The 12,355-nt window shown below is 33.3% G+C and overlaps 2 protein-coding genes and 1 long non-coding RNA gene across 9 annotated transcripts; 2 read left to right on the top strand and 1 right to left on the bottom strand.

Annotated features, from left to right (window-relative positions):
• Positions 1 to 1,947: 1,947 nt before the first annotated feature.
• On the top strand, positions 1,948 to 3,391 carry LOC103827971. 3 transcript variants are annotated; one of them, XM_009103535.3, is made up of 3 exons: positions 1,948 to 2,109; positions 2,504 to 2,810; positions 3,147 to 3,391. In XM_009103535.3, the coding sequence occupies exons 2-3, from the start codon at positions 2,510 to 2,512 to the stop codon at positions 3,197 to 3,199; spliced, it is 354 nt and encodes a 117-aa protein (XP_009101783.1). In that variant the 5' UTR covers positions 1,948 to 2,109; positions 2,504 to 2,509; the 3' UTR covers positions 3,200 to 3,391. The 3 variants fall into 3 exon arrangements, with proteins under 3 accessions (XP_009101783.1, XP_009101781.1, XP_009101782.1); XM_009103533.3 differs by having other exon boundaries at positions 1,955 to 2,215; XM_009103534.3 differs by having other exon boundaries at positions 2,010 to 2,375.
• A 1,906-nt stretch (positions 3,392 to 5,297) lies between these two features.
• Positions 5,298 to 6,675, bottom strand: LOC108872301. Its single transcript, XR_001959056.2, has 2 exons — positions 6,531 to 6,675; positions 5,298 to 5,715 (listed from the first exon to the last, which is right to left on the bottom strand). It is a non-coding gene; the product is annotated as an uncharacterized LOC108872301 (long non-coding RNA).
• Positions 6,676 to 7,305: 630 nt separating this feature from the next.
• On the top strand, positions 7,306 to 12,163 carry LOC103827970 (DNA repair protein RAD5B). 5 transcript variants are annotated; one of them, XM_009103532.3, is made up of 18 exons: positions 7,306 to 8,026; positions 8,181 to 8,314; positions 8,385 to 8,520; positions 8,596 to 8,649; positions 8,728 to 8,880; positions 8,969 to 9,120; positions 9,205 to 9,289; positions 9,400 to 9,618; positions 9,697 to 9,840; positions 9,910 to 10,062; positions 10,154 to 10,221; positions 10,307 to 10,429; positions 10,513 to 10,612; positions 10,724 to 10,836; positions 10,909 to 11,479; positions 11,560 to 11,631; positions 11,719 to 11,817; positions 11,913 to 12,163. In XM_009103532.3, exons 1-18 carry the CDS (start codon positions 7,361 to 7,363, stop codon positions 12,033 to 12,035), a joined length of 3,165 nt encoding a protein of 1,054 aa, XP_009101780.1. In that variant the 5' UTR covers positions 7,306 to 7,360; the 3' UTR covers positions 12,036 to 12,163. The 5 variants fall into 5 exon arrangements, with proteins under 5 accessions (XP_009101780.1, XP_033129180.1, XP_033129182.1 ...); XM_033273289.1 differs by having other exon boundaries at positions 8,969 to 9,289; positions 9,400 to 9,840; XM_033273291.1 differs by having other exon boundaries at positions 8,385 to 8,649; positions 9,400 to 9,840.
• Positions 12,164 to 12,355: the final 192 nt, after the last annotated feature.

The following is a 12,355-nucleotide window of genomic DNA, read 5'->3' as shown; positions in this document are numbered from 1 at the left end:
TTTGTATAATTTTAAACTATTAAAATAAATTAAACAATCATATTAACCATATAATAAAAATGAAATTTTTTCTTTATATGTTATATTTTCAATTTTTAAAAACGAGTATAAACTACCAAAACTGTTAAAAGTCTCATATTCAAATTTTGTGATCCATGATTTATTTTTTTTGTTAGGACATGATACAAATGATTAAAAAATTATATAAGTCGAAAGTCTCATTTAATAAGTATTAAAAATAAAGATATATATATATATATATATCATTTTAAATTAAATTATATGCCATATAAAAATGCATAAATATCTTAATTTTGATATTTACTTTGGACAAATTATTTTGATGAAAAATTTGAAAAAATATTATAAATTACTTAAACTATTAATTCTATAGTGAAAATTTTGTTATTAGTAATTTTTTTTTTTGCTATAACAAATACAAAAAACATATGAGTAGAAAGTATCATTTAATAAATATTAATATTAAAATATACTATATATATGTTACTATCACTTAAATTTAATTATATACCTTATCAAATAGAAAAAAATATTTTTTAGATTAATAAACTTTTATTTATATCTTCGCACCAATTTAATTATATAAGTAATAGTTAGTGACTTTTTAATTATTAAATATATATTTATTATTTCATAATATGTTAGAAACATATAATATATAAAATAATATATATATATAATGTTCATCCCGCGCAAGGCGCGGATCTTAACCTAGTATATCAGTATAAGGGATGGACATTTTGATTTAAATTTGGTTTCACTTCGGTTTGGTTTGTTTGGACCTAAAAGAGTTGTAACCGAAATAAACAGAAATTAGTATGATTTGTGTTTGTTTTTTTAGTCTACTTTGCTTTAGTTTCTGTTTGGTTCGAAAATACACACAATTGAAATTATCACTTTATTTTTAATGCAGGAACAAAATCTTAAGACTACATCCAATCATATTAACTCAGAGATGATATGAAATATTAGAGAGCTTGCCATAAAGGTTACCTTTAAGATCATATCTAGCTTCAAAATCCCCATATGAATGGAACTGAAAACAGTCTTCGTCAAAAGGGATGGGACTGTCATGAAGAGCCGACATGACAGAATTCCACGAGAAAAAAATGGTTATGCTATAATCAGTAACCTGCTACACCTGTTTGATTTTGGATCCGTAGAAGTTGAAGAGTATGTAAACTGATCCTTGTTTCATGTCAGGAAAATATGTTTAACACGTTCAAATGGAACAAATCCTTAAATAACAGTTTCCGATGTGAAGATTAACATAAGAGGAAAAAAAAAAATAAGATGGCCAAGTTTAAAATAAAATAAGTGGAAACTAAATTTTGGAAAATTTACGAACCTGTTCGTCAATAAGGAGCATTTCCCGACCAATAAGTGTCTTTTTTACTCGGTTTCGAGCCTCCCATAAATGGATCAGATGGTAGCTTAACTGCGTTTCGTGGGGACATGGTCAAATATCTTTGAAGAACATAACTTTGTGATCATTGGTGGAGGAGACATGGGACTTGTCGTTTGGTTTCATCGCCATGACTTGCGCTTAATTAGAGCAGGTTTTTGGGTTTTGGTTTGTAGAAAAGAAAGGAAAAAAAATGTATAAAGAATAAGAAAGAGAGGGAGGTGAAAAGAAATCATTAAGAGGAGATTAAGGCTGTGATTGTTTAGGACTTTGACTGTCATGGCTTTTAAACTAATGATTTTATAAAAAATTTGGTTGTGGTTTTAGAAAAAAAACTTAAAGTCACATATTCTAATTTTTAGAAAAAGTAAAAGAATGTGAACAATATGACAATAAAATAATATTTTATTAATCTTTATATATATAGTTACGATTTTAATTATGAAATAATAATATAAAAATATATATATAGAAGAAGATGCAAATACATGTAAAAATTTGAAACTATATATTATAAAAAAAAATGACACTGGTTTAAATCTCTGGTTTGGAAAATCTAAAATCCAAATAATCACTATTTTCTTCTACAATTCTGAGAAGTAAAAACGACGCCGGTTAGGCCGTCTCGTTTAGTAGGGTTTACACGTTTTCGACTCGGCGAGAAATCAAGGAAATGAGTTCAGGTTTGTGGGTTTTGCAGAGAATCGTGAATTAGGAGTGTTGGTATTGTGGATTTTGGGGATAATCGTGAGTTTGTGATCTCTAGTGGGTTTGAAGAAGGAGAAGAGAGTGAGAACAATCTTCGCTCAATTTCTTTAATCTGCTGATTTTATGTGTTACTATTCAATCGTCATCTCTGCTAATTATTCAATATGTTGCCAAATTCTTATACTCTTGTCGTGCTTAATCTCAACTCTCAAGTCTCCATCTTTGATTTGCTTTTCGATAGGTAGTTGAAAATGTGATTATGCCAAGTTTGATATTCTTGATTTTACAATTTACCATTTGTTTCAATTGCGATTGCTATCGCTCTGTTTGTTCCTTAATTAAAACATTATTTGTAATTTGTATACTCAGGAAGGAATGGCGAACAAGATCGCAATGCTGGTCTCGGAAGCAATGAACAGCAACGCTGTAATAAACACGTGTCTTGGAGTGTCGTTTGTGGTTCTGGGGGTGAGATCTGATAAACAGCAAAAGTATGTCGAGGCCTTGCAGGAGCAGAAAGATTCGCTCTCCAAGTCTAACAAGGAGATGAAAGTTCAAATGTGGGAGTGGAAACAACAGCTCTTTGCTGAAGCCGCCTCTGCTGGTACTTCCGCGCTTGTTCCTCTGTCCACGCTCAAGGCCATCTATGGAGAGATCACCACACCCACCCAATCTGGTTATTACTCTTTTTCTTTCCTAACAACTAATCTGTAGACACTAGAGTCAATTTTGTCTATCTTTCACCAGTAAAAAAGCAAAAGATAAGTTCACTGAACCCTTTTCATTTCACCTGCTTTGATTAACAAAAAAGTCCCTGCATTTTAACAACCCGAGAGACAAATAGAGATTACTGGTTTTGAGATCATTCATCTATCATTGGTTAATGTGTAAGTATGGATATCTGGTAATTACATTTGTGATTGTTCTGGGGTGCGAGTTCAAACTAGTGTGTAGCTTTATTTAGATTAGATTTTTCATTCACTAACTGGTTTTATCTATGTTATTCTTCCAGGTGTCGCAGTCAAAGAAGAGTCTAAAGTGTCTTCCCCCAGGATCATGGTTTGAGAGGATTTCAGCCTCCTCGATTTTGCATTTGTAAACATCAAATCGTCTGTTGTTGTGGTTCTAAAATAAGATAAGACCCTGATTTGGGGTGGTTGTTAAGGCTTTTTATTATGGGACCCATTGGTTGAAAGTGGAACTTGCATGAAGAATTAATGACTGGTAACGTGTATGAAATCAGGAATAATAACGTAACTAGGTTAAGATCCGCGCCTTGCGCGAAATGAACATTATATATATAAATTATTTTATATATTATATGTTTATAACATATTAAGAAATAATAAATATATATTGAATAATTACAAAGTCATTATCTACTACTTATATAATTAAATTGGTGCGGACATATAAATAAATTTTATAAATAAAAAAAATATTTTTTTATTTGATATGATATATAATTAAATTTAAATGATAGTAACATATATATGGTATATTTTAATATTAATATTTATTAGATGATGCTTTTTGCTCATATTTTTTTTTTTATCATATGGATCTGTTATAGCAAAAAATTTTGATAACAAAATTTTCACTGTGGGATTAATGGTTTAAGTTATTTATAATATTTTAAAAAATTTAGTTGTCAATATTTTTTCAATTTTTTTATCAAAAAATGTTCAAAGTAAATTTCAAAATTAAGATATTTATGTATTTTTATATGGCATATAGTTTAATTTAAAATGATACATATATTTATATATTTTTAGTTTTGATACTTATTAAATGAGACTTTCAACTTATATTATTTTTTAATTATTTGTATCATGTCATAACAAAAGTTTTAAATCATAGATCACAAAATTTGAATGTGAAACTTTTAACAGTTTTAGTAACTTATACTCATTTTTAAAAATTCAAAATATAATATATAAATATTTTTTTTTAATTTTTATTATATGGTTACTGTGATTGTTTAATTTATTTTAATGACTTAAAATTAAACAAATATAATTATAATACACACTTATTTTTATCAAATCATTATTATTCAAAATCATTAATTGTCATATATACTTTAGCCACATTAGGTAATTCCGTAATTTTATTTAAAGAAATAATGAAGCACATTAATAATGTATTTATTGTGATTTAATAAAAAGCTTATTATATATTTAGATGAACCAACATATTTTTTTCTAAGGATTCTAAGAATCATTCTAGTGATGACATGTGGCTACAAAAAATATTGCAATGCTTCTCAAATAATATATAGGGGATAGTCATGAATATATACAGATACAAAAGAAAAGGAACAATTACACATTTGATTAATCATCATGAAGCATATGACAAGTGGTTTGGATATTTGATCAATAATATTTTTTGAATGATATAAAATTAAAAAAAAAGAAAGAAATAATACAAAAATTGTTATCAAATCTTCATTATTTATAACATTAATTGTTAAAAATATGTTAATCATGTTAGGTAATTTCGTGTAACTTTTATTTAAGGAAATAATGGAGAATATTCTTTTGTAGACAACTAATTGATTTGATGATTAGTTTAATAAAAAATATAATATGTTTAGGTGGACCAATATATTTTTTGAATGATTTTAAGAATCATTCTAGTGATGACACATGGTTACAAAAAAAATATTATAATGCTTCTCAATTAATATATAGATAGATTAAGATATGCGCCTTGCGCATGATGAACATTGTATATATAAATTATTTTTATGTATTATCATCAACTATTACGTATATAATTAAATTGGTGTGAATACTAAATAATTTATTAATCCAAACAATCATATTTTATATTTTATATTATATATCATTAAATTTAAATAATATATACATAGATATATAACATATTTTAATATTGATATATGTTAAATGATGTGTTCTACTAATTAGTTTTTGATGATTTGTATTTTTTTATAACAAAAACTTCAAGTCACTGATAACAAAATTTTTATGGTGCGATGTTTAAAAGTTATAGTTTGTAAATGTTAAAAACATTCAATGCAAATTTTAAATATTAAGTTGACAATATTTGTTCAAAGCTTTTATCAAAAATTAGTTCAAAGTAAATTTCAAATTTTATATCTTTTCTATGGTATATAGTTTAATTTATAATATATATATATATATTAATTTAAAAATTTATTAAAGAGATAATTTGCCATATATACACGAATGAGAACAAAATTAGGAAACTAGCCCACTAACTGTAAAATACCAATTCCTGTAGCAAAGTGAACACAGACTGACGCTTTTGCCCCTATGAATTCAGCACGTGAGAGAGAGAAAGTATCAATTTCACTGCATCTTCAACTTTTTTTTTCCATCTTCTTCTACCAACGATTTCATCATTCATCATCATAAATATAATCTTCTAAAATCTGCATCTGCCGATCTATTTTCTAAATTACTGAACCACACAACTAACTCTATTTCCGACGACAATCCAACACCGGCCTCCTCTTCAATTAGTCTTCCTCGCCGCCGTGAATCATAGAATCAAAGTATACATGCTCCCAGAAAGTTATTTGATCTGGAGATCTACAAAAAATCAATAAATGAATCAGAGAATGGGACTGATTGCAGGATCTCGGTGAATCGACTATATGCAGCTGATTCCAATGAGCAATATACGATAAGACACTTCAACATAATGATTTAGTGTGTTAGGAAAAAGCGTTAAACGCTAAGCTTTGATGTTAAATGCTATATGAATTGTTAGTGGGAAACAAGTTTATTAGAAGTCTATACTTATTAAATTCAAGGGAACAATGATGTCTAATCTTTAAGTTATATAATATCTAATATGTTATTTACCATGTAAGAATAATGTTAGGTGTAATTTATTGGTCAATATATGATAAAATAATTGTTAACAATTAAGGAAAATAGAAATTAGACAGATAATAATTAAGTTATTTCAGTAACATATTTTATAACATCTAACAAATCATATATCAGCTAAAAATAATTGTTTTCATAAATCTTACCAACAATAATACAGAGCTGCAACATGTTTTATAACAGCTAACCAAACATGAATCATCTAATAGCCACATATTCTATTGAAATTTATAAACTATTTAGTTTACAACAAAGTTATTTGTAATATTGTAACCAACAATTTATCAATTAACGGTATTTGTATTTGGTAACCGCTACCCAAATATCTATTATCTAACAATTAAAATATGTGAAATTGAAATCTTCATCGATCTTGGGTAGAATCTATCATTCTCAAATATCCTGCTGATCCGTACAATGAGGAGGTTTTTCCAATCCATGAATTGATCTCGGGTCGTGACTCGGGTAGTACTTGACGGATCCAGATGATGTGTTGAATATATAGTACATACCTAGCCATAACCAAATTCACGGTGGCGTGACGAGCGCTGTTTGACGGTTTTTGAGGATGGTGGTATATGAGACGACAATCAGTAGAAGCGGGAAGAGATGAGGTGCTCGTGGCAGATAATGTTTTGTTTAGAATAAGAAAAACACAGAGGTACTGATAAAAAGGAGAAGAGAAAGCTATTTCTGAAAATATTTAAAAAAAGAAGTAAAATACATGATAGAATTGTAAAGGATCACACGAGAGAGGATAAGAAACCTAAGCTAGGACTACGTGGGATACTAGGGGGATAGGGGTGTTTTCGGTTTAATTAGGAATGCACAGTTTACACCACAGTGAAATGGTAGTTTGCAAATTTTAGCTTTTTTGGTGCATATGCACCCTAATTTCTCTTTATTAAATGAGACATCTTACTTATATGATTTTGGTTCCGGTCAAAATTTCACGCCTAGTATCGTCAACCAGTAAAACGAAACCTGACCATCAAACTACATGGATCAAATCCGAATTCGAATAAAGTATTGGTCTGGAAGGTAAAAATGATAAATTAACGGCGAGATTAAAGGAATCAACTACTGTATCATAAATATCCCGCGAATCAGGAAGAGGAAATAAAATATTGTTTTGCAATAATAAGATTTGATAAAAATTAACAGCGAGAGAGAGAGATTAACAGTAATTTTGGCTCCAAAAACACCCCGCGAAGCCTTTTAATTACCAAAGAAAAAACTCAATTCGCGCCAAAAAGGAACACGAAGAGACCTTATTTAAACCCTAAACCCTCCACTCTCCTCACCACTCACCACTTCTTCATCTCTCCTCTCGTTTGCTCAAATGGAGATGCGGAGAACCGAACACGAAGCAGCTGTTTCACGTTCAGACGATTGTAAGATCGTTGCCGATACTCCTCCCGATGAATCCTATGTGGTCCTCAGGACATCCACTGGAGTCCGAATCTCTTCTCAATTAAACGATGAATCCAAGTCGGTTCTTTCCGATGCTATGCCGGTGAAAGCCGAGGAGGTAACCGGTGACGGTTCTGTTACTCTTGGTGATGATGTAGAATCTGAATCTTTAGAGTTCCGTGTTAAGGAGGAACCTGATTTGGATTTTGAGACTCAAGAAGAAGCAATGATGATTGATGATACTGTAGAGAAGCCTATGGTGGTTGTTGAAGCTGTTTCAAGAGGCTCTGGCAACGAGTGTTTGGATGTGGAATCAGATTCTACTCATGTGAAGATGGAAGTGAGAGAAGAGAAGCCTGTGTATGTGAAGAAGGTTAATACACAGGAGGTTGATGCAAGAAAGGCGAAAGTAGAAGATGGTGATTTCCCGGTGGAGAGAGACTGGTACTTGGTTGGGAGGTCTCTTGTCACCGCGACTTCCACTAGTAAAGGAAGGAGACTCGAAGATAACGAAGTTGTGAATTTCGCATTTCCCTCTACTCTCAATTTGAAAGTTCCAAACATTGTTCGCTTCTCTACCAAAAGATGTGGAGAGGTAATCCCTTTCACTGCACAGAGTTTTATAAATTTGAACTTCTTATTTGGCGTTCTAGTTATAGCATGTTTGTTAATAATACTCGGTGATTTGTGTTTCTGATGTGAGAAACTTCAAGTGAAGAGACTAATGATTTGATTTGTAATCTTCTTAGATTGGTAGGCTTCCAATGGAATGGTCGAACTGGGCTGTTAGTCTTTTGAGATCTGGTAAAGTCAAAATGCTAGGCAGATGTGTAGCTGCGCCACCCTTTCTCCAAATGATGCAAGATATTATGCTATATGTCAGGTAATGATCGTCTTTTGTCTCTTTTAGTTGTTTGTTTTGTTGGAAACTGAATATGGCTTTTGGATGGCAGTTTCTACATTCACAGCTCCATATTCACTGATGTTAGCAAATCCACTTGGCGGATTGGTTCTTCACCTAACATCGAGTCCACGCTTCATCCTCTTCTTCAGCTTTTCAGACACTTGACAATCAAACCCTACCAAAAGGCACGTACCAAACTTTCATGTTCCATTACTTTTTTTTTTTGGTTTCTGTTTCTCATTTTGTATATCTTCAAGCAGGCTGAGTTTACTCCTCAGGAACTTGACTCTCGCAAACGCTCCCTCAACTTGGAGGTATGTGTTCCTCTTCAGTTTCTTTGTTCATTTGGTGGGTATCTAGAAACTTGATGGAAACTTGCTTTCATTGGTCAGAATGACTCGGACGAGAGAGCAGCATTGTTGGCCATAGCGAAAAGAAGAAAAGGTGCTCCACTGTATCTTGAGCACAACAACAAAGATGAAGAAGATGCTCCTGACTCATATATGAATCGTGTCGTTGGCGCTGCAGATTCATATAACCTGGAGGTTGTGAAATACTTTTATAAGAATATTTTCTTGTCCTTTTTAAAAGCAAAACTAATTATAATAGTATCTTCTCTTGTCAATCTTTTAGGAAATGGAAGCTCCAAGTAAGCTCACCTGCAACCTGAGACCATACCAGAAACAAGCACTCTACTGGATGTCAGAGTCTGAAAAAGGAATTGATGTTGATAAAGCAGCTGAAACTCTCCATCCTTGCTGGGAGGCTTATCGAATCTGTGACGAGTATGTGCTTACAACAAACTGTGCATTTGTTCAAGTTAATTCATCTATAATAACTAACGTTGATTTGTATGTGATTATATTAAGGAGGGCGCCTTCAATTTATGTGAACATCTTCAGCGGTGAAGCAACAATCCAGTTTCCAACAGCTACACAGATGGCAAGAGGCGGAGTATGTTTCTTGAACACGCTTAATCTTCATTTTAACACATGTCTGTCTCTCTAGTGGCCAATATTCTCTGCTTGTGGTTTTGATTAGAATATGTAACTTTTTGTTTGCAGATATTGGCAGATGCCATGGGACTTGGAAAAACTGTGATGACGATTGCACTGATACTTGCACGGCCAGGCCGAGGTAACCCAGAAATTGAAGATGACTTGGCGGCAGATGTTAATGGAGATAAAACTAAGAGGAATGAGAGTCATAAAGCACTAACGTGTGTGAAGGCCAAAGGAGGCACTCTTATTGTTTGCCCCATGGCATTGCTAAGCCAATGGAAGGTGAATTGCAGCTGTTTATTCTTGGTTTTTATATTTTTTTTCAGAAAAGTCTCATGGATTGTTTTCACTTTGTTCCAGGACGAGCTTGAGACTCATTCAATGCCTGACACTGTGTCTGTGTTAAGTTACTACGGAGGGGATAGGACGCAGGACGCAAAAGCTATAGCGAGTCATGATGTGGTCTTGACAACTTATGGTGTCTTAACCTCTGCTTACAAGCAAGTAAGAAAGTTCCCAAAAGTGTGTTATTTTTTATCAGTTTAGTTGAACTTAAATTCTGATGATATGCAGGATATGGCGAACAGTATTTTCCACAGAATTGATTGGTACAGGATTGTTCTTGATGAAGCTCACACTATCAAATCATGGAAAACACAAGCTGCTAAAGCTACATTTGAGTTGTCTTCCCACTGCAGATGGTGTCTGACAGGGACTCCCTTACAAGTAAGATACTAATAGCTCAACTTGTGAATAGATAATTTGAGCGTATACTCTTTTGGTACTTAATGGCTCTATCTATACCTCTTCAATGCAGAACAAGCTTGAAGATCTTTACAGTCTTCTATGCTTCCTTCATGTCGAACCATGGTGCAATTGGGCTTGGTATGATGAGATATCATCTGAAACTTTCCTTATCTTTTGCTATTTAACTTTACAACTTAATGTATGTGTGTGTATATACACACAGGTGGAATAAGTTGATTCAGAAGCCATATGAAAATGGTGATCCACGAGGACTAAAGCTAATCAAGGCGATTTTGAGGCCATTGATGCTGAGAAGAACAAAGGAGACAAGGGACAAAGAAGGAAGGTAGATGTTTCTCACTGATAAAATATTTTTCTTTTTCTTGTCCTATGCTCAACGTTCATCTAACTTTATCTGTAAACTTTCAGTCTAATTCTTGAACTTCCTCCAACCGATGTTAAAGTCATTGAATGTGAACAGTCTGAAGGAGAACGTGACTTCTATACTGCCCTTTTCAAGAGATCTAAAGTAAGTATTATAGTTCTAGGCTTCAAGCTCAATCAATAAAAGCTTAATCATAATTGGTTTCAATGATTGATAATGTCAATGCATAACCTTCTTTCTTGTTTTGGAAAACAGGTCCAGTTTGACCAGTTTGTGGCACAAGGAAGAGTTCTTCACAACTATGCAAACATCCTTGAGCTCCTCCTCCGTCTACGCCAATGTTGCAACCACCCTTTTCTAGTTATGAGGTACATTTGTAGTAGTAGACTTGCTTACTATCCCTTGGAAGTGGATTCTAATACATTCTGAAAAAATTGCAGCCGGGCAGATTCACAACAGTACGCTGACTTAGACAGCCTCGCAAGGAGATTTCTTGACAACAATCCTGACTCAGTTTCTCAAAGAGCTCCATCTCGGGCCTACATCGAAGAAGTTATCCAAGACATACGTGATGGCAACAGCAAAGAGTGCCCAATATGTCTGGAGTCTGCAGATGATCCCATTCTCACACCTTGTGCTCACAGAATGTGCCGTGAATGTCTCCTTACTAGCTGGCGCTCTACTTCTTGTGGTCTATGCCCAATCTGCAGGACTGTACTGAAGAAAACTGAGCTCATCTCATGCCCAACGGAGAGTATATTCCGCGTTGATGTTGTAAAGAACTGGAAGGAGTCTTCAAAGGTCTCAGAGCTTATAAAATGCTTAGAGAAGATTCGGATGTCTGGTACGGGAGAGAAGAGCATTGTGTTTAGCCAGTGGACTTCGTTTTTGGATCTCCTGGAGATTCCTTTGAGAAGAAGAGGAATTGAGTTTCTTAGATTCGATGGGAAGCTTGCACAGAAGGCGAGAGAAAAGGTCTTAAAGGAGTTCAATGAAACCAAACAGAAAACAGTAAGTAAATTGGTGGTCTTTTTTTAAATAAAATCTGTTTAAATGGAACACAGAGCTTAAGAATCTTCATGCTTCTGCAGGTTCTGCTTATGTCTCTGAAAGCTGGAGGAGTTGGTCTGAATCTGACCGCAGCTTCAAACGTTTTCTTAATGGTACTATGTCTCTTCAAGCTTTTGCGTTAAAATTCTTCTTGATTATGAAGAAATAATGACATTTCTTTGTTTCTTGAAACACTTAAGGATCCATGGTGGAATCCGGCGGTGGAAGAGCAAGCAATCATGAGAATTCATCGCATAGGGCAGAAAAGAACTGTATGCGTCAGAAGATTCATTGTCAAGGTACCACTATAAACTGCATTCTCCAGTTTTTTTTTTGTCTCGTAATCCATCTCTTAACTTACATGGTTTGTCTTTGGATGATTGTGCGCATGCAGGATACAGTAGAGGAACGGATGCAGCAAGTTCAGGCGAGGAAGCAGCGGATGATTGCTGGAGCTTTGACTGACGAAGAAGTCCGGTCGGCCAGACTTGAGGAGCTTAAAATGTTGTTCCGATGAGAAATGATAGAAAGACTTTTTATTTACTTTAGTAATGAGTTATGCCTTTTATTCCATTTTAAACTGTTTTGTAAATAGCAGTAGAAATTGCAACGGTCCGTAGTGAGTTTGATATTTCCATTCTCTTACAATCTCTCTTGTTTTTCTTTCTTGTGTTGTGATCATCTTTAGGTTGTGTATTGGTCTGCACCACCATTAACTTTTCTAAGATTATATAGTGTAGGATGAAATCTACTAGATTGAGGCTAGATGGAACGTGTTATGGTTTTAGCTAGGCTCCTTGGAATGGAGCCTGTGCTCAAATTTTACCCAGTTAGTGT

The sequence above is a fragment of the Brassica rapa genome, chromosome A06 (genome assembly GCF_000309985.2).
Source record: "Brassica rapa cultivar Chiifu-401-42 chromosome A06, CAAS_Brap_v3.01, whole genome shotgun sequence".
Lineage (NCBI taxonomy): Eukaryota > Viridiplantae > Streptophyta > Magnoliopsida > Brassicales > Brassicaceae > Brassica > Brassica rapa.
Note: the sequence above shows the minus strand (reverse complement) of the source record. Positions and strands in the feature narration are given on the sequence as shown.